The 19,867-nt window shown below is 42.5% G+C and overlaps 1 protein-coding gene across 1 annotated transcript in view; it reads right to left on the bottom strand.

Moving 5' to 3' along the window:
- Positions 1 to 13,328, bottom strand: part of Spag17 (sperm associated antigen 17) — a 226,544-nt gene extending 213,216 nt beyond the window's left edge. Inside the window, exon 1 of the mRNA XM_057793886.1 lies at positions 13,245 to 13,328. Coding sequence (XP_057649869.1) covers positions 13,245 to 13,328 — 84 coding nt within the window. The remainder of the gene's footprint in view (positions 1 to 13,244) is intronic.
- Positions 13,329 to 19,867: the final 6,539 nt, after the last annotated feature.

Below are 19,867 nucleotides of genomic sequence, written 5' to 3'. Positions count from 1 at the left end.
GAATTTATCATTTATGTGTGTATCATGTACCTAAAATTATGCTAGTTACGGTAGTGTGTATATATGGATCTAAGATAAGCTGGTTTCTAACAGCTCATGTTCTATAAAACATGAAATGATACCAAATTGCAGAAGGCATTCTGTGACTAAGTATGGAATTTAATGCAGAGCCTGTAGCTGAGGCAAGGGAAGATAAATGTCAGCCAAGGGTTTTAGAAAGACTTACTGTGTCTTTGGGGAAAAAAAAAACCAGTGGAGGGGCGCTGGAGAGATGGTTCAGTGGTTAAGAATGAATATTGCTCTTCCAGAAGATCCAAGTCCAGTCAAAGTATCCACACTGGACAGCTCAAAACTGCTTGTAACTCCAGGGCATCTGACACCTTCTTGTAGACTCCCATAGGTGCCTGCACTCACGTGCATATTCCCACACACAGAGTTGTGTATACACATTATTTAAAAATAAGATGAGTCTTTTCAAAAGAAAAAGCTTACCGTGAGGCATGTCATATAAAGGCTCCAGATAATAGATAAGACTAGTTGTGTGACATGGAGATTCACTGTGACCAAAAAGACTCATATGAGTGAAAGCCAGAGAGGTGGGAAATACATTTGCTGAAGACTAAGTGTTACATGCTATAGATGTGTTTATAAAATAAGAATTATTTTATATTCATAACAAGTCTTTGAAGCATTATTGTGTTCACAGAAAAGACTAAAGGAGAAGGCTTGGAGGGAAGATAAAGTTGTTTTAGGTCATCTATTCCACTGCAAGAAAAATGGAATTCAGCACCAATATATCTGGTCCTAGAGTAGGGATTATTCCAGCATCTTGTCACCTTCCCTATGGATCTGTGCTACGAAGACACTATTGTACCCATAGCAATTCCATTTCAAGGTTAGTTGTGACAGACTAGAGGGGGCCAAAGAAAGACGGTCGATTTGATTTTGCTGAAATTTTTTATTGATGGTCACTAGTACTTTGGAGGTAGAATCACTGTTGTGTGAACAGTATTTAGGAAAGATAAGGTTAAAAATGGAAATGACTTAATGAACAGAACTAGGTAATTCTATGTTGAATGGATATTGGACTCTTGAAAATTGAAGGGTCTAAAGGTATGGGATTGGGCTGTAAAGAAGGGATGAGAATAAGGAAGAAGCAATGGAAGGAGAATGTTGGGAAAGATGAAGAGGACTCAGACTAAACAATGAGACTAGTGACTCTAGAAGACGTTTAGCTACTGTAGTAATGTCAGGGCCAGTGGCAGAAATGGGGAACTGAAGGACAGAGACCCAAAACTTTCAGGGCCTAGTTCAGGCTGTGCAGCCAGAGAGGGCCATATACTTGTAGGTAGAAGCAAAGCCCTCTTATCTCCACTCTTTTAGAAAGAAGAAACAGTTTTACTAAGAAACAATATGTATTTTAGAGATGGAGATCCCAGCATTCAAACTCAAGCGTTTCCATCACCAGCCCAGGAGGAAGCCAAGAGCTGCACATCCACAGAAAGTGATTCAAGTGGGAAGTCAGAGGATGCGAGTGGCCAGGCAGGAAGACTGATGCTCTGGATAATGCAAGTGTGCCTCTTATATTCATTTCTTTGCTTTAAGGAGCACTTGGCTCCCAAGTTTGAGTACTAATGATATAGACTCCAACAGCCATTCTTTAGACAACACTCCTCCTCCAATGATGCCCACCTCATGGCAATGCTAGAGAGGTTGATGTAAGAGCCCAAATGTAAACTGGGCTCATAGGAGCTCACGGAGTCTGAACTGACGGCCAGAGAGCTTGCATGGCATTGTATATATGTGACAGTTGTGTAGCTTGGTTTACTTGTGGGACTCTTAACTCTGGGAGCAGGGGGCTGTCCTAATGCTTTGGCTGGCTTTGGGAAACCTATTCTTCATTCTGGGTTGTCTTGCCCAGCCTTAAAAGGGGAGGAGCTTAGTCTTACTTCACTTTGATATGCCATGCTTTGTTGATACCCAGGAGAGGCCTGCTACTTTGTGAATAGAAACAGAGAAAGAGTGGATGGGGGAGGGTGGTGGAGGAGAGGTGGCAAGAGAGAGTAGGAGGAGAGGAGGGAGGGAAAACTGTGGTTGGGTTGTAAAATAAATAAATAAATAAATAAATAAATAAATAAATAAATAAATTTAATTTAAAAATAAATAAAAAATAATTCGTATCCATTTTTTTTTGCTTTTAAATTGTAAGGTCTACCTAAAACTTCCTTTTAGAATTACTTCTTACATCTTACTTACAACTCAGAGTTGCTTCTATTAAGGAGGCATGCAGCCTTGAGGACATCTTATGCATGGATTTTGCTCTTTTGTGGGTAGGGTGTTGGTTCTAGAACTAAAACTTATGCAAAGAGTATTACTTATTTGAAAATAAAAAGGGTGAGCACAGACTAAGAATGAAAATATACAAACTACAAGCAAGGCTTTGGTGTCTCAGAAAGGACATCAATAAGTCATGTGTTTATAAACGCTTCTAAATATTTATATTAAGGAAAAACTAAAGGTTTAATAAAAATGGTGATAATCATTAGATAAATGGCAGTAAGAACGCATAGTCTTTTAATTTGGATATTTTTGGCCTGCAATCATTCTGTAGTGAAATCAATGATTGTGGAAGCAGGAATTTTGGGCAGGAAAAGGGATGTATGGGGTTCCACAACCTTCCCTGGTGTGGTACAATGGTCCATATTCTGTCAATTATATTTTAAATAAATGCTGATTGACCAGTAGCCAGGCAGGAAATATAGGCGGGACAACCAGACAGTAAGTAGAGGCGGGTCAATGAGAACAGAATTCTGGGAACAAGGAAGCCCATTCTTTCTGCAGTGTGAGCCTGCCACAGAAGAAGCAAGATGTGACAGCCTCACTGAAAAAGGTACTGAGCCATGTGACTAGCATAGACAAGAATAATGGGCTAATATAAGTTATAAGAGTTAATAAGAAGCCCGAGTTAATGGGCCCATCAGTTTATAACCAATGTAGACCACTGTGTGATATTCTTTGGGACTTAACGACTGCGGGAACCAGGCAGGACAGAAACCCTAACAACACTTCCCTGTGTTTTAGTGTTTCCTGTGATGGGGAATAGTGAAAGAATGGCATGGCTTTCCTGTCAATAGGCAGTTGTGTAGGTCAGGTCTGCCTTTAGTTATAGAGAGAAACGGGGCTCTTTAGAATGGGACAAATAGAAAGATCATATAAAAATATAAAAGAATTTAACTACTGTAATTCACAAAATGCTGAACCAAATTCTACCCGTGAGATCCCCCAAGCAGCTCTAATTTCCAGAAAATACTGGCATTCAGATAAACACCTTTGGGAGAAAAGCAAATAATATCTTAAACAAAACAAAAAGCTCCCTTCCTGGTTTGCTAATAGCCCTTCCACTGAGACCAAAGATCTTTTCCTCTGTGTTGATGCAGAAGTTTTTACTTGAGTACAAAACCCCAAGTGAAATATATGTCCCATGCATCCTGAAGCCGTGGACGCTGTTCAGAGCAGCGGAGTGGAGCCCGCCAGCTCCCTTAAGGAACGCTTGTGCTCTTTGAAAAGTTCTGGAAACATCCCATAAATTGTCATGGATAAAGCTGCCATTCATTTCTTTTCTCCCAGCATCACCTGCTGTAGGTTCAGCAAGGAAGAAATGAAAAAAAATCAGAACTGATATTAAAAAAATGTCTCGTATCAACGTGAAATGATCAAGCTAGCAGACTAGGAAGGCCCTTTTGCCTCTTTTCCATAAGCAAACATCAAACAACAACAATAGATGAGGGAGAGTAAGAACTCAAAGCTAAAACAACTCTCAAGAGAGCATGAAATCAAAGATCCACAACAACAAATAACCATGGTGAGCAAGGTGCTTCTTGGTGCTTTCATCCTAGTCTAGTGCTTCGGTGGTGTGGGCGTGGCACTCTACGGATGGTCCATCTTGGTTCCTTTCCCTGGGCCCCCAGAGCAGAGCAGAAATTACTTCTATTTGGATTTCTCTGTAGGTGGCACAAGGTGCTGGTTATATGTGTTATGATCCAGAGTTTATCCAGGGAGAACAGAGGGGGGTGCATCCAGCTTGGCTGAGCAGAAAGAGGCTGTGATATGCTTTAACACACAAAAGCTTCAAGGGAATGAAGAGCCATAGATCCCTGGGGAAAGGGAACATGGGTAAAAGGAGGCAAGGGAGCCTTAATAACCCTGAGAGGAAGATGTCCATGCTGCAAGACTCCTCTGGGGAGCTAAGATATTTAAAAGCAATTGGGTGTTTGGGGGAAACTTTGAATGCTTACAAACCAGCCAGCAGGGAGGCCAGAATTAGCCTGAGGAAACCTTGAGACTTAATCATGGATAGGATGTGTCCTAATGTGCTGAACTGTTTTCTGCCAATCAACAAACCCTAGAACGCTTGCAAGTTTCCAAATGTCCAGTTTATGAGTAAAAATAGGACATACAGAGAAACAGAAAAACCTGGCCTATTAAAATAAATAACAAATCTCCATTAACAAACATATGCATTGGATTTATTAGATGTTTCTAAACAGCTGCCTTAATGGGGTGAGAGAACTAAAGGGGGTTGGGAAAGGGACATTTGATCCCAAAGAGAGCACAGGCAAAGTACTAGTCTGTATTTATAAAAAGAAGGCAGCAGAAGCCAGGGCTGAACCAACAGTGACTAACCAAAGTCTGCTAAAGGGGTTTGCCCACAGCCCCAAGCAGGCGGAAAGAAGAGTCTGCAAGCCTGAACATGAATTATTTGAAAATATGCAGTCTGAAGAGCACAGGGCGCAGACCAGGATGGAAGGCTCTGCCCTTGCTGCGGCCACAGCACCCAGAGGAGCAAATGAGACTGAAATTGCCATGAAACACCTCGCTCATCACTGCTTTATTTGTTGCCTTGGGTCATGACTGATTTCAGTGCCTAGGCTTTCTGAAGGGTCATTTTAATTTTGAACCTATTCCTTATTATTCTTTAATGATTATGCTTGGACAAGAGGCATTGGGCTTCCTAATCTGTTGTCTCAATAATTTTGCTTTGATTTTTTTTTTTTTTTAAAAAAAAGACAGAAGGAAACTGAGTATAGTCTAAGGAACTAGAGGAACACTGCCGGGGCGGTGTATATGGCGGCGGCACTAAGAAAATCATCTGAGCAGATTATTGGAGTAATAATGGCTGAAAATTCCCCAACCTTGAGGAAAGAAAAACTACACATCCAAGAAGCTCAACAGACTCCAAGTGTGACAGACTGGAGCCCCTGCCCAGGCACATGGGCAGACTGCCACAGCCCACACAGAGAGCCCTGGAAGCCGTGGGAGAAAGGCTAGCTCTCACGTCTGAGGGTCCCTACCAGTGTGAAGTTTACCTGGGATATTCAAAGTGATAGGAAAAAGCAAAACAAATGAAAAAACCGAAACCGAAACCTGTCAACTAAGATCCTCTAACTACTCAAATTGTGTTTTAAAAGTGAGTTAGAAATGAAGAAAATTTAGAGACAAAGTTAAGGAGGTTCATGGCTATATGGTATGATCTTCAGTAAGCATGAAAGGGAACCCTTTAATTTAATTAATTAATTATTATTTTCTTTTTTCTGAGGCACGATTTCACTCTGGAGCCCTGACTGCCCCAGAACTCAGTCTGTAGGCCAGACCGGCCTTGAGACATCCTCCTGCTTCTGCCCCCCCCCCCCCATGTGCTGGTATTAAAGATGTGTGCTACCACCGCCCCTTTAGTCTTAAGTGAAAAAATGCTAGCTAGCAACTTAGCACTGTGCAAAAATTTAAAATTATCTGACAAAAATAAATCATGTGCACAAATGTCTTTAAGTCATCACTACTGTGACTTTTGATTTGCATTGTTAATTTTAATAATGATTTTTAAGGCTGAAGAGATGTTCAGGGGTTAAGAGTGCTGCTCTTCCAGAGCACCCAGGTTTATTTCCAGCATCCTCATGGTAGCTCACAGCCATCTGTAACTCCAGTCCTAGGGGATCCAGTACCTCGGTCTCTGCAGGCATAGATGTGGTACACAAACATATGTTTAGGCAAAACACTCATTCATAGAAAAATAAATAATACAAAATTCTCCTTAGACTCTTCAAAATATTGAAGAGGCAGAATATTTCCAAAGACCAAATACTATAAGAAAAAGTAACTCTATAAGACTATTCTTTGTGAACATCAATATGAAATCCTGAGGACACTAACAAACTCAACAGGACAGGAAGAGGCTCCTGTATATATATATATATATGTATGTATGTATGTATGTATGTATGTATATGTATATGTATATGTATATGTATATGTATATGTATATATGTGTGTGTGTGTGTGTCCAAGTGAGATGCGTTTTTGACATGGGAAGGTCGCTCTGTATATGAACATTAATATACAGATGCATGGTTTTGACTTACCAATTATACCTTAGTAAATTTAAGAGAGAAAAGAAAGTATCCTAAAACTAAAATAGCAAATTCAATGCCATCATGACATCAACAAAATCAAGGAGAAAAGCCCATACAAACCTTCCACACGATCTAGAAAAAGCACTAGGCAAAGTTAAAAAAATGACTCAGCAATTAGAAGTAGAAGGATGGGATTAAGAAGGTTATTTAATTCACTTAAAGCGGAAGGAAGCCCTGAGCCCGGCAGCTGGAACGACCCTTGCAGAGGAAACGCTGGAGAGAGGTTCCTGCCATTGGCTATGAGGAGGCATCCTTGGGCACAGTACCAAATCTACGAGCTATGGAGCAAGGTAAACAGAGCACCTTGCATAGCTAAGCATGTGGAATACCATAGTAGACTGTCAGTGGGAGGAAAGACAACCCAGGGGTAGAGAAGCACATTGATGCAAAATATAACAGCAGGCGAGGGGTTTCTATCGAGAAGAGTTAAACATCTTTTGCAATTTGATAATAAATCACCAAACAGTTCAATTCATAAATTGGCAAACGAGGAAGTATGGATGACTGAGAAGGACTTTAAAAGACATGCTAATGTCATAAATTATTAGGGAAATGAAAATAAAAACACAAGGAAACATCACTTCACACCAGTTAGGATGATTATTACAAATAATATCAAAGAAAAATCCATAGGTTTGTGGGTTAAAGCTAGGGTCTTCTATTCGATTCCATTGGTCGACTTCTCTGTTTCTATGCCAATACCAAGCTGTTTTCAATACTGTAGCTCTGTAAGAGTTTGAAGTCAGGGATGGTAATGCCCCCAGACAATCCTTTATTGTATAAGATTGTTTTGGCTATCCTGGGTTTTTTGTTTTTCCATATAAAGTTGATTATTGTCTTTTCCAGATCTGTGAAGAATTTTGATGGGATTTTGATGGGGATTGCGTTGAATCTATAGATTGCTTTTGGTAGAATTGCCATTTTTACTATGTTGATCCTCCCAATCCAAGAGCAAGGGAGATCCTTCCATTTTCTGGTGTCCTCATCGATTTCTTTCTTCAAAGACTTAAAATACATATTAGAGTACTACTCAGCAGTAAAAAACAATGACTTCCTGAATTTTGCGGCAAATGGACGGAAATAGAAAACACTATCCTGAGTGAGGTGAGCTAGACCCAAAAAGAGGAACATGGGATGTACTCACTCATATTTGGTTTCTAGCCATGAACAGGGGACGTTGAGCCTATTATGCGTGGTCCTAGAGAAGCTAATTAAGAAGGTGAACCCAAAGAAAAACATTTAGGCGATGAAAGGAGACAGAGACAAAGACCCACATTGGAGCACCGGATTGAAATCTCAAGGTCCAAATCATGAGCAGGAGACAGAGCACGAGCAAGGAACTTAGGACCGCGAGGGGTGCACCCACACACTGAGACAATGGGGATGTTCTATCAGGAACTCACCAAGGCCAGCTGGCCTGGGTCTGAAAAAGCATGGGATAAAACCGGACTCGCTGAACATAATGGACAATGAGGACTACTGAGAACTCAAGAACAATGGCAATGGGTTTTTGATCCTACTGCACGTACTGGCTTTGTGGGAGCCTAGGCAGTTTGGATGCTCACCTTACTAGACCTGGATGGAGGTGGGTGGTCCTTGGACTTCCCACAAGGCAGGGAACCCGGATTACTCTTAGGGATGATGAGGGAGGGGGACTTGATGGGGGAGGGGGAGGGAAATGGGAGGTGGTGGCGGGGAGAAGGCAGAAATCTTTAATAAATAAATAAACAATAAAAAGAAAAGAAAAAAGAAAAATCCAGCCACATTTCAAAGAGAAATTCAAAACAACATCAACTCCAGAACACTGCAAATGTTGGTGAGGACGTGAAGGCCTTGAGTCCTTTGTGTGTATCTGGTAGGAATGTGAAAAAGTCGCTGCCACATGATCCAGCTACACCACTTCTTCACAGATTCTCAGAAGAACTCAAGGCAGGGACCCTAGCACAGTTTTTTGTACACTTATATTACTAATAGCAGTCACCACACTAAGCAAGGGGAGATACCACCCAGTGTTCAGCAAAGGATAAGTAGTAGTTCAATAAAGTATGGCATGTACCCTAAAGCAAAGGAATTCTAACTCATAGTTCAAAACCGCCGCCGACATTCTGCTAAGTCAGACAAGTCAGTTACACAGGCAAATGCTGGCTGGTTATTCCTATATAAAACCCTTTCAGCAGGCAAAGTCAGACGGAAAGAGAAATGGCAGCATCCAGAGACTGGTATAATGGTTTGAATTTCCCCCTCCAAAGCTCGTGCTGAAGTTTAGTTACCTTTAAGAGGTGGTGGTGGTGCACGCATTTAATCCCAGCACTTGGAAGGCTGAGATAGGTGGATCTCTGTGAGTTTGAGGCCAGCCTGGTCTACAGAGTGAGTTCCAGGAAGGGGAAACTCTGTCTCCAAAATAAACAAAACAAAACAAAACAACCCCCACAAACAAAACAAACAAACAAAAGAAGCAATCAGGACATGTGGACAACACTCTTATTCAATCTTTTTTTTTTTTTCCAGGAGTAGCTTAATTGCTATAGGGGTTGTCTTTGATAAAAGCAATTCATCCCTATTTCTTTCTTTCCCACACTTCCCTATGTGACACCCTCTGCCATGTTATGGCACAACAAGGGCTCCTGTTGGATGCTGCCACCATGTTTTAGCACTTCCTGGCCTTCAGATACATAAGAAAGAAACCTCTGTCCTTTGTAAATTATCTAGTCAAAGGGTTCTGTCATAGTAACAGCAAATAGACAAAGCCAGCTGGAGCGAGGAAGGGAAGGGAAAGGAAGTGAGCATTGCTTCAGGAGTACTAACAGGTTCCGTTAGCATCCCCTCCATCACTGTGGTCAATGGCATCTGCCTTGACAGTCATGTGGCAAGATTTTCATTTCTATGACAGTCTCTATCACCTGGGGATATATTCCAAGATCCCCAGTAGCTGCCTGACCCTGCAGATGGCGTTTAATTCCACAACATAATTGTCTTTCCCATCTCAGCTATGCACTTAGCAGAGAAATAAAACTGCTTTTCAGTCTTGATAGTAGAACTAGCGCAACTTCCTTTTCCTTTCCCCACACATTGACTGATAGAAAACCTGTTCTTATAGCACTCAGTATCAGCCCTTACTTCCACTCTTTCCTTATTCAATCAATAACCTTTTCCTTCCTCCTTGAAGGAAGCCATTCTCAGCTTCTTTTAGCTCATTCTGATCACCATCATGATACCCTTGCACTGTGAAGCTAGTGTTGAGTGAAATGGTGGTGAAATGTGAAAACTGAACCCTTGCACACTGCACAAGTGTGGTATTACAATCGTCTACTTGATACACCAGACGGCTTGGAAGACATCAGTGGGCAAACTGCATATGTCCAGTGGACACACTGGATGTAAGGACGACTCCTGTCACAGGTGGGATGGAGGGCGATGCAGTACAAGATTTGGTAGGGATACGCAGAAGGCTGTGTGGCTTAACACAATTTCCATTTAATACTTTCAGACCTCAGTTGGCTGAGCATATCGGAAGCCATAGGAAGGGAAGCCTCAGGTAATGAGTGTGCTAAAGCTTCTTTGGGGGCGCTAAAGCCATTCTAGATTGAAAATGTGTCAATGCCATACACATTCCTATGCTGTTATTTTAGAGTCTCACTGACAATGCCCCTAAATCTTGTGTTCTTTTAAAATTTGAGGTGTGATGTTTCATATTTACTAATAAGTGTTATCTTTGTGCAGCAAAGAGAGTCAGTGGTGGCTGGTTTTTCACGATTAAGTCAGGAGCAATGGACACCCAGTTACGTGCCCTTTCTCTCAAGTCAAGCATCCAGGTTGATGTTGGTTTCCTCAGTCAAATGATTTCCCCTGCATCCTAACTGCTCTAATATGATCAAGTTTCCCAGGGTCAATTAAAGACATATGCAGAGTATTTCCTGGCCACCCAAGCTTGCATCCATTTTCCTAACCTCCAGTTGTCCCTAGTCATTTAGTGCTCAGTAAGAGGGTACCTTCTACGGTTGCCACCTTTTTATGCTTTAGGAACGACTAAAATGACCTGAGAAGTTGAAAATAATTCCAGCTTGAGAGGGCAGCTCCCAAATCAATCAGTCACTCAATCTATCTATTAACTGATTGATATAGATAAAATAGGGAAATAAGGTCAAATCACCAGAACCGCATGGTGAAGTTGGTTCTTCTGTTCAATTCCAGTGCAGACTGCTCTCAGAATATCAGAACTACTGATTTGGATTCAATGAAGTAATCTTAAAAACTATCTTTTGGAATACTAGAGAATTACCATGCTGTCTCCTATGCCCCACCCCAATACACACAATTGCACATGCATACTCAAGCACATATACCTGTGCACGAATAACAAACTCTTCATGAATTCAAAAAACAGCATATTCTCAGACATACCACTGTATAACTCCTTACCAAACCCTATCAACAAAGAATTCACATAAACATTGTCTTCTTTAGCCAAATCCAGAGTCTTCACTTCGTAGCCAAAGCTATATATTACTTTGACTTGAAATTATATCTATGAGTATAGAAGATTTATTGAACCTATATTGTTTGACTAGTATGAAGAGGGCTGATTTTTTTCATGTTTCCATGCCATAAGAAAAAACAGTGCCTGTAGGATTTTAGTTCAATGAGGAAAACCATAGCTTTATGTCCGCAGGACTGGACTAACAAACACAGTGTCAGTAGCCTCCACCAATACCGTGGTTTAGCAGTGGATAATTTAGGCAGGCATGCTCACTCTAAGTTCAACTTGGCCAACATCATCTCAAAAAAAAAATTAAGAAAATTATTTTGGCTAGTTTTGACTTGCAAAAGCAAAAGAGAGGATACTTTAGTAGAGCGATTTGACAAACATCTCTGAGAACCTGAGAATGTAACTGGGGATTATGGAGTTACACTCTTTATTGCTAGTGTTTTTGAAACCATGCACAAGAGTCAGGGTTATGATGCATGAAGTCACAGCAGAAACGTGAGTGTCAGACTCTTCTTACGGGGATCACCAGGACTAATTTTTATATCGGATAGCATTACTTCCCATAGAAAAAGAAACAACCTTATTGGAAAATAAGGATAAATAGGTACCATTTCCCGGGAGGACAGCAGGTCCATTTTCCTTTTCTTAACTACAAACTCTCTAGTGAATCATGTACCCATATGCAAAATGAAAAGTGAAACCAGACTCGCTCTCCACTGTTGAAAGAGGTTCCCAATGGCAGACAGGAATTTCCAGAAATGGCCTTTCTTTTTTTCAAAAGACTACTTGAACCTAAAAACTTTAGAATCTATATATGGATTTCTACCTGCTGGTGTCAAAAGCCTTTGGGTTCTCACTGGAGGTGGTCGAGGTCTTTGGAACTGGGTTTGCATGCAGCTGGGCCCTCTGATTTGAGTCTTAGACTGCAGTGTATGTTTGTGGCAATGTGCAAGGAGCAGCTAGCTCCTTTGATCTCCTATAGCTTCAAGATATATGAAGATATATGTGTATATGGATTTTATATGTACGAGTGTTTTGCCTGTACTTACGTATATGTGCAATGTACATGCCTGGTCCCCACAGAGGCCAGATGGAGGTAGCATCCACCGGAGCTGTAGTTACAGATACTTGTGAGCCACCCTGTGGGCTCTGGGAATCGAACCCTGGTCATCTGCAAAAACATGTGCTCTTAACCATTGAGCCTTCTCTCCAGCCCCAGATGAAAACGTCTTTGGACTTCCCACAGGGCAGGGAACCCTGATTGCTCTTAGGGCTGACGAGGGAGGGGGACTTGATTGGGGGAGGGAAATGGGAGGTGGGGGTGGAGAGGAGGCAGAATTCTTTAATAAATAAATTAATTAATTAATAATAATAAAAAAAAGAAAACGTTTGGTGCAGTGGCATGGAGCATGTCCTAATTTGTTTCAGCTGTCAACTCGACACAACCTGGAGTCATCCAAGAGCATCTCAACTGAGGGACTGACCACAACAGAGGGGCTTGAGGCCACTCTTCTGTGAGATGGTCTTGATTGCTGATTGCTGTAGGAAGACCGAGCCCATTGTACGAGGTACCATCCCTTGGCAGGTGGGCCCATATTGTATAGGAAAGCTAACTGAGCGTGAGCCAGAATTCCTGCAGGGTGTCTCCTTCCAGTTCCTGCCCTGACTCCACTTAGTGATGAACTCTAACAGTAAGATGAAATAAACACTTTCCTCTCCAAGTCACATCGAGCCATGGTCATTTATCAAAGCCAACAGAAAACAGAACGGGGCGAGCTGTGACACAGGAACATTTTCTATTTTCACAGATTGTCGCCCTGGGTCCTGCCTGTTTACACTCAGTATTTATTAAGATATGGCTGTGTGCAGGGCCACAGACGATTTGACAAGATATCAGCCAAACAGGAAGGAAACAGTTCGCAAACACAACAGCCCCAGTACAACTTGGACACATCATCTGGAAGCCTTCGTTGGAAAAGAACCCTAAGAGTGCCTGTCCTCCACTCTCATCCGCATCTGGCAACCCCTATTGAAACTGCAGGACAGAGGTTCCCATCCTGTCTTGGGTTTTCCTCCGGTGCAGCGAATTGAATCCAGGACCTCACTCAGCCCTACCACTGAGCTATATACCCAGACTCCCTGTTCACCCCTTTGTTAAGCGCCCTCCACCCCTGCCCAGGACATTCTTTGTGATTTGGAGTGTGGAAGGACTTGGGAGAGCAGTACTGAGCAGAGAGTGTTCCAGCTACCTCAGCCCCTCGGCTGGGGGAGACTTGAGACGGGAGGCTCACCTGGTTCAAGTGTGCAGCTATGAGCGAGGGTTCCCACATCTTAGAGACTGCGCTCCCGGTGCTTTTCTCCTTCTTAGGTGCCATGCTAAGGATGGGAGGTGCATTGGCCGCAAAATTGGGCTCACGCCCGGCCTGAGCGTCCCTGTTGCCGTGGTAACCGAGACCACGCCCAGCTCCTGAACGGATCTGGCTCCCTTCCCCCAGTCTGGTTCCTGACTCTCTGGTCAACCGCTTCCGCTTCTGTTTCCATAGCAGCGGAGTTTCCCAAGTGCGTGGACGCTAAGTACCAAACTTCAGGAATTCCTGGGTAAATCTGATGATTTCCAACGTGACGAGGGTCCTCCTAATTTCTTTGAGCCACTTCTTCTCTCTGCTTCTCTTGGGAGCTGAGTCCGGTTCGAATAAACAATGTGTTGAAACTCCGAATTACTCATCCAGGCTTAGTCCACCAGGATTCCTCTGGTCCTGTCAATCTAGTATGGAGAGCCACAGGCCAGGCACCCCAGGTGGTTTTAAACCTCTAATCTCCTGGACACCTTCTCTCTGGGTGCTGAATCACTCCCCTCTGCTTCACCTCTTTCTGGGTACCTCTCTATCTGCTCTGCCTAAACAGCTCCCAGTTTCTTAAAGGGGTGTCACATTGGCAAGCAGAGCCCCCATTCCTAACCCGCATTCATCTAAGGTACCCTGATTAGACTGAGACCTCAGAATGATGGTGACCATAACAACTGATGTTGATTTGTGCTGGGCATTGAACCTAGGGCCTCTGGAAGAGGAAACAAAAGCATTTGTCTGCCGGGCCATCTCTGACCCCTGATGTAACTTCATTTCTAAGTGTGTACCTGTTCATGTGTGTGCAGCTAGGTACACATGAATGTGGATGCAGTTGCATGTGGAGGCCGAGCCCTACCTCAGGTGTGTTTCTTTGGCACCATCTATGTTGTTTATTGAGACAGGTTCTCTTTCCCTAGTCTGATGCTTGCTGAATAGGTTAGGCTGGCTGGCAGTGAGCCCAAGGGATTCAATCCACCCAACTCCATCTCCCCAGGGCTGGGATTAGAGCACATATCCTCACACCTGGCTTTTTAACTTGGCATTTGGGGATCGAACTCAGGTCCTCATGCTTGCATGACAAACACTTCACCTACGGTGCTAACTCAGCCCTACTTAGTTATTACTTTTTTAGGCTTCCTTGGGGCAGATGAGGGCACCCAAAGAAGATCTCAACCAAAGGTATTTTACTGTCTTTCCCATGTATATAAAGCACATTGCTGAGCAGTGCTTAGCTGTCACCAAGCCCCTCCTGGTGCCTAGAGGGTTTTATTATCTCACACAGACAAGGGTGGCCTGTCCTGCTTATGGCCTGCAGCCACACTCTGTCCGGCACATCCTGCATGATTGCTGTTTTCCGTGTTGATAAAGTCTTCTGACCTTATAATCACTGTTGTGGAGGAAGAAATCGCGAGGGCTTGGGTCACGGAGGGATTGCTTTGTATCCTTGCAGACTTTGAAAGGCTCCCAAAGCCTGTGTGCTTAAGGCCGTGGTCTCCAGATGGTGGCGCTTCTGAGAAGTGGGAAGAAGTTAGGAGGTGGGGTCTAGTGGGTGGAAGTGGAGACTTTGAGTGTGCCTTACTGAGGCCTGTTCCTCTTTCTGTCTGTCTTTGCTTCCTGGCCACCAGGCTAGAGGCAGTGTTCCACCTCCTGCATGCAGCCACTGTATTCTTCTGCCTTGTCACAGTCCCCAAGTGGCCCAAGTAACATCTCTGACACCATGTGGCAAAATAAATCCTTCCTTCCTATAGGATGCTTATCTCAAGCATTTCTCTTGTCTCCAAAAGAGGAAGCTGACTCCGTCAGCGGTGCTTTCCAATCACTGTTGTCCTACTTCAGCAGGTTTTTGATAGTGCTTCTCTAACTTTGATTCATAACTTGGACCAGTTGAGGAAAGTATTTTCTCCCACCCTATCCCCCCATTTTGGATACTGATGAGGAATAAAAGGCACTTTTCAAAACAATCTTTCACAATTAAAAAATCATTACTACTTACAACATGTGTATTTTATTTCCTGGGGGATGCATACCGACTCCCACAACACTCACACACCCTGTATCTGGAAGCCTTTTCTTTTTCTCACAAGAATAAAATGGCTGATGCATCGCCATGTCAGAGGAATTTGCTGGAGAAGGGTTCTCCTGATGGTCTCCATGACAACTACTGAGGCTATCACTCCTTCATCTCAGAGCATATTTCTCCAATATTTTCTCAGTCATGCAGGATGAAAACGGATTTTGTATTCTTGCTTAAAGGTTATCTTACAGATTGATGACATCAATCTGAATTCTGGTCATATTTCTCAGAGTCTAAACTGTTTGGAGAACTTTGATTTTATGAGTGACGTAATAAAATATTTATTGGCCATTTAAGCTCATGTTCCATTTAAAAAGTAACCACTGTTTATGTGTCATGTTTTGTCGCGAATTCCATCTCTTCTTGGATGTGAGAGAACACGACAAGGTCAAGCTCTGCACTCACCACAGTGCAGGCAGGTCATTAGCTGACAGTTTGCCACATCGGTTCGACATAAGAATGAGAAACAGAAAAAGAAAAATGGAAAAGGAGGCTTAGAAAAAGTGTTATTTTTGACTTGCAAATAAACAATCAGTAATTTTTTTTTTAACAAACAATAACTATACCACCTAGTTTTAGAAAAAAAAATGTTTTGGGCATGTGAGTGCTTTTCCTGAATAATGTTCTGTGCACCACATTTGTCCCTGGTGCCCACAGAGGTCGGAGGGGCTTCGGATCCCCTGGAACTTCAGTGGAAAATGACTGTGACCCACCATGTAGAGCGCCAACACCTGTCCTTTAGCAAGTACAGCAAATGCTCTTACCGGCTGAGCCATCTCTCTAGCTCCGATGCTAATTTTATCAGCAACGAAGTGCTTGTAATATTTATTGGCATAAATCTGTTTCTCATAAAGCATCTCCTTTTTTTTATTCCCCCTGTAAGAGTCTGACTTTCTAACTTCCTTTATGATAAGGATATAAAAAGGTGACTTAGTTCTCACTAACAGGGTACAGTAAAATTACATATTTTTGAATATGGGCTTGATCCTTAAAACCACTTCCTGTGTGTTGTTGAAACCCTTCCCCCATATGCCTAGATATTGTCACATTGATGTCCTTGGCAGTTTGAGTCATCGCCGTGGTACAGAGGTCTCTCCCAACCTTTTCTTCACCAAAAAAGTTTTTTTGACTATTAAGTAGGTGGGCAATGACTTCTCTTTAAGCTTGGAAAACACTGGGTGGGCTGCAGCCACTGGGCTGTTGCTGGCCTCTTCATTAGCTGTGCTTCCATTTCTGTGCCTGTGGGAGAATGCCCTGACCTAAAGCAACCTAGGGGGATCGAAGGGAGAATTTCAGCTTTCAGTTCCAGGTCACAGTTGGTTACTGAGGGGAAATCAGAGTTGGAAATTTAAGCATCATGTCTACGGTCTAGAACAGAGAGACAGGCAAATGTGTTGGTCTTGGTTGGCTTGTTGTTTCACACTCAGCTAGCCTTTTCTGCTCTCTCACAAATCAAGGCCTCCTTTCTTCCAGCATTCAGTTTAGTTTTTCCCTCCTAGCTCTACTCTACCTTATCACGGGCTCAAGATAGTTTCTTTATTAACCAATGTTATTCACAGCATACGAAGGGGAATCCCACATCAAATTTAGGTTCTGACAAGCTCACATTGAAAACTAACCATGCCACCATCCTGATGTTTTTATTAAGAGTCTATCAGTCATAGCTTTTTTGAGGCAGTCTGAGGATGCAACCTTGCTACTTTCAAATAGACGTGGGTAATACTTTGAAATAGCTACCATGACAGGCAGAAAAATCTAGTGTTTCTCCTCCAGTCCTGGTCCCATCCCCACTGTGAGACAGGACATCCTTTGGCGTATTTTTTTAGTTGATAAATTTCTTATTTTATTTTATTTTTTGTTTTTCGAGACAGGGTTTCTCTGTGGTTTTGGAGCCTGTCCTGGAACTAGCTCTTGTAGACCAGGCTGGTCTCGAACTCACAGAGATCCGCCTGCCTCTGCCTCCCGAGTGCTGGGATTAAAGGCATGCACCACCACCGGGCAACAAACTTGTCAACACTATGTCACATACATTAGGACAGTTTTTGATCGCATACATCCAGGATACTTCTTGATTTTTTTCAGAATATAAACAAATTCATTGCTTAGCTATCTATATGCATAAATTATAATTTTACTAATATTCTAGAGAAACTGAGCTTTTAAAAGACCCAAGTACATACTTCAGAATGAAGGAATGTACTTCTAGTGGTATCTTTTATGGTTTCCTTGGTAAAGGTGCTACCAGAATAAACTTGAATATGGAAGGTTTTCCAAAATTGATTTAAAGAATCTCAAAGGCTTTTTTTTCCCAAGTGCCTTTTGGTCAGTCTTGGTCCCATTCATTATTCTAGGGAGAGTGGTATTTTGAATAATTTATGGTGTAGAATTGGAGACATTCTATGGTAACCAAATTTATAGGAGATCTCATCATGGTATTGGTCTGTTTAATTTCAGAAATAGGTGTGAATGATGATGGTCACGGTTTAAGAACCAAAGACTATTCAACCAATAGGAGGCTTTGCCAAGAGCTGAAACAAAAAAGCATTCCCATCTGTCATACATTTATGAATTGGTATAATAAATTGTTTCCCCCACTAAACGTAAGTTGAAAATTTCAAGCATATACTTTACTACATAAGGTTTCCCATATGGCAGCGGCTAACACAGAACTATACTATTTGGAGAATTTTCTCTCACCTTAGCAGGGGTGCCCTTGGCTTGTTTGATTTAGTATTTCCAGTAATATTTTACATTTAATATGTTTAATTCAAGGACAGCCTACTTTGGGACTGGGCTGTTTCTTTAGGGTACTGGGCTTGCAGAGAAAATTATTTTTTGTTCTATCTCATGCTTTGATCTTAGAGTGTTCAGTTAACTTCCGCTCATATGTGCACTCAAACATGCTCCTTCTTACCCTTGACATGGTCAAGCCAGCTGATGGCACAGCAGTGTTTCTGCTGTGAGAGGTAACGTTAGGAGCCATGCAGTGAGCCACCTCTGAGCCAAGATTCCAGGTATTAGACGTCCATTCAGCGGACCTTTGGTTACGATCTTGAGACCTACAGATTTCTCTAGTTGGCATCCTGCACCCACGGGCAATTTTCATTGCTGAGGTTGTGTTTCTGCCATGCCACCTGTGCTTCTAGTCTCCTAAATAGAAAAATAGAATACAGTGAGTTTGGATTTTATTGTCCGTAGTGCGGAGGTCTAGTCTGCTTTCACAGCTATAGACCATATGGAGGATATTACACCTGGACCCCGAGGGTCAGCCTACTCAGTCTTCGGTGCAATCGAAAGTGTTAACTTTAATCTTTAAGGTCCCTTGTTGTTCAGCCGCAAGTTACTTTAGATACTGCATCTCTCCCTCCGCATCACCGTGGAGATTAAAATCAGCTGCAGCTCTTGCTACTCACAGTCCCTGGTGGGTTGTGGGCAGCCTGGGAGCAGGATCGCTTTCTAAAGGACTTCCCCGAGAGCCCTCTGCTTGTGCCAATGCAAAAAGCAATCATTTGGAATCGGCGGCTTGGCCTTCGAATGCTCTGTTTTGTATCTATAACTCCGTGGGACTGCAATTAAGTGCTGCTGGTTTTTATGTTGTCTGTCATGAGATAGTACAGGACACCAAATCTAGTCCTTGATGAATCAGAAAATAACAGTCACGCATATTAAAAATAGAGCGATCAGGCATCTGTTTCATATTCACTAGTGTGGGATTTTTCTATCTAGGGTTCTCTCACTCTAGTTCTCCTCGCAACCCATGTTCAGTATCTCCAGTGAAGGAATTTGTCCTTAGTCCTCTGGGGACAATTTCAAACTCCCCGATGGAGGCTAAGTCCCTGCTCCAAGTGCTTGGTGCTGTGTTTGATTAATGTTTTATCAATGCCTGTTCCTTATAAACTTTACAATGTGAAATAATTTCATGTTCTGCGCTGTACGAGGTTCAAGAGCTCTGGTTAACAGGAATGTTCTTTCAGTGCTGCTACTGTGTCCTCATGGACTGCACCAGTTCGCAAGATGCTGGGCTGCAGGGAAATGCTTTAGGAAGGGAAAGTGATTGGTGATGGGACATCAAGCAGCTGATAGTGAGATATGCTGGCTTGATAGGAGTGGGTTCTGCTCCTCTCCTCCTCCTCCCCACCTCTGTCCCCCTCTGATTTCTTCCTCTTCCTCCCATCCAATCTCAAAACATGCAGGGTCCTACTCGGAATGTGTCTGAATAATTCAGAGAAAAGTGTCTCTGTGGTCTTGCAAATACATCTGTACATAGTCAAATTCATTTAATGTTTTTATAGGTAACTAACTTGTTATATCTTACTATGTATGACAGCCTTGTTTCCATGTGTTACTTACTTTCTCAGCCTTCCAGCTTTTGTGTAAGGCTGTGATATTGAAGGGAGCCAGTCAAAGGCTATCTGTAGCTGGAGAAGTGCCCGCACTTATTCAGTAGGGCCAAATTGCTTCAGTGTCTTTTATATTACAAATTCACAGAATGCTT

The sequence above is a fragment of the Chionomys nivalis genome, chromosome 18 (genome assembly GCF_950005125.1).
Source record: "Chionomys nivalis chromosome 18, mChiNiv1.1, whole genome shotgun sequence".
In the NCBI taxonomy this organism is placed as follows: Eukaryota; Metazoa; Chordata; class Mammalia; order Rodentia; family Cricetidae; genus Chionomys; species Chionomys nivalis.
The sequence above is the reverse complement of the archived record's forward strand: the minus strand, read 5'-3'. Positions and strand labels throughout refer to the sequence as shown.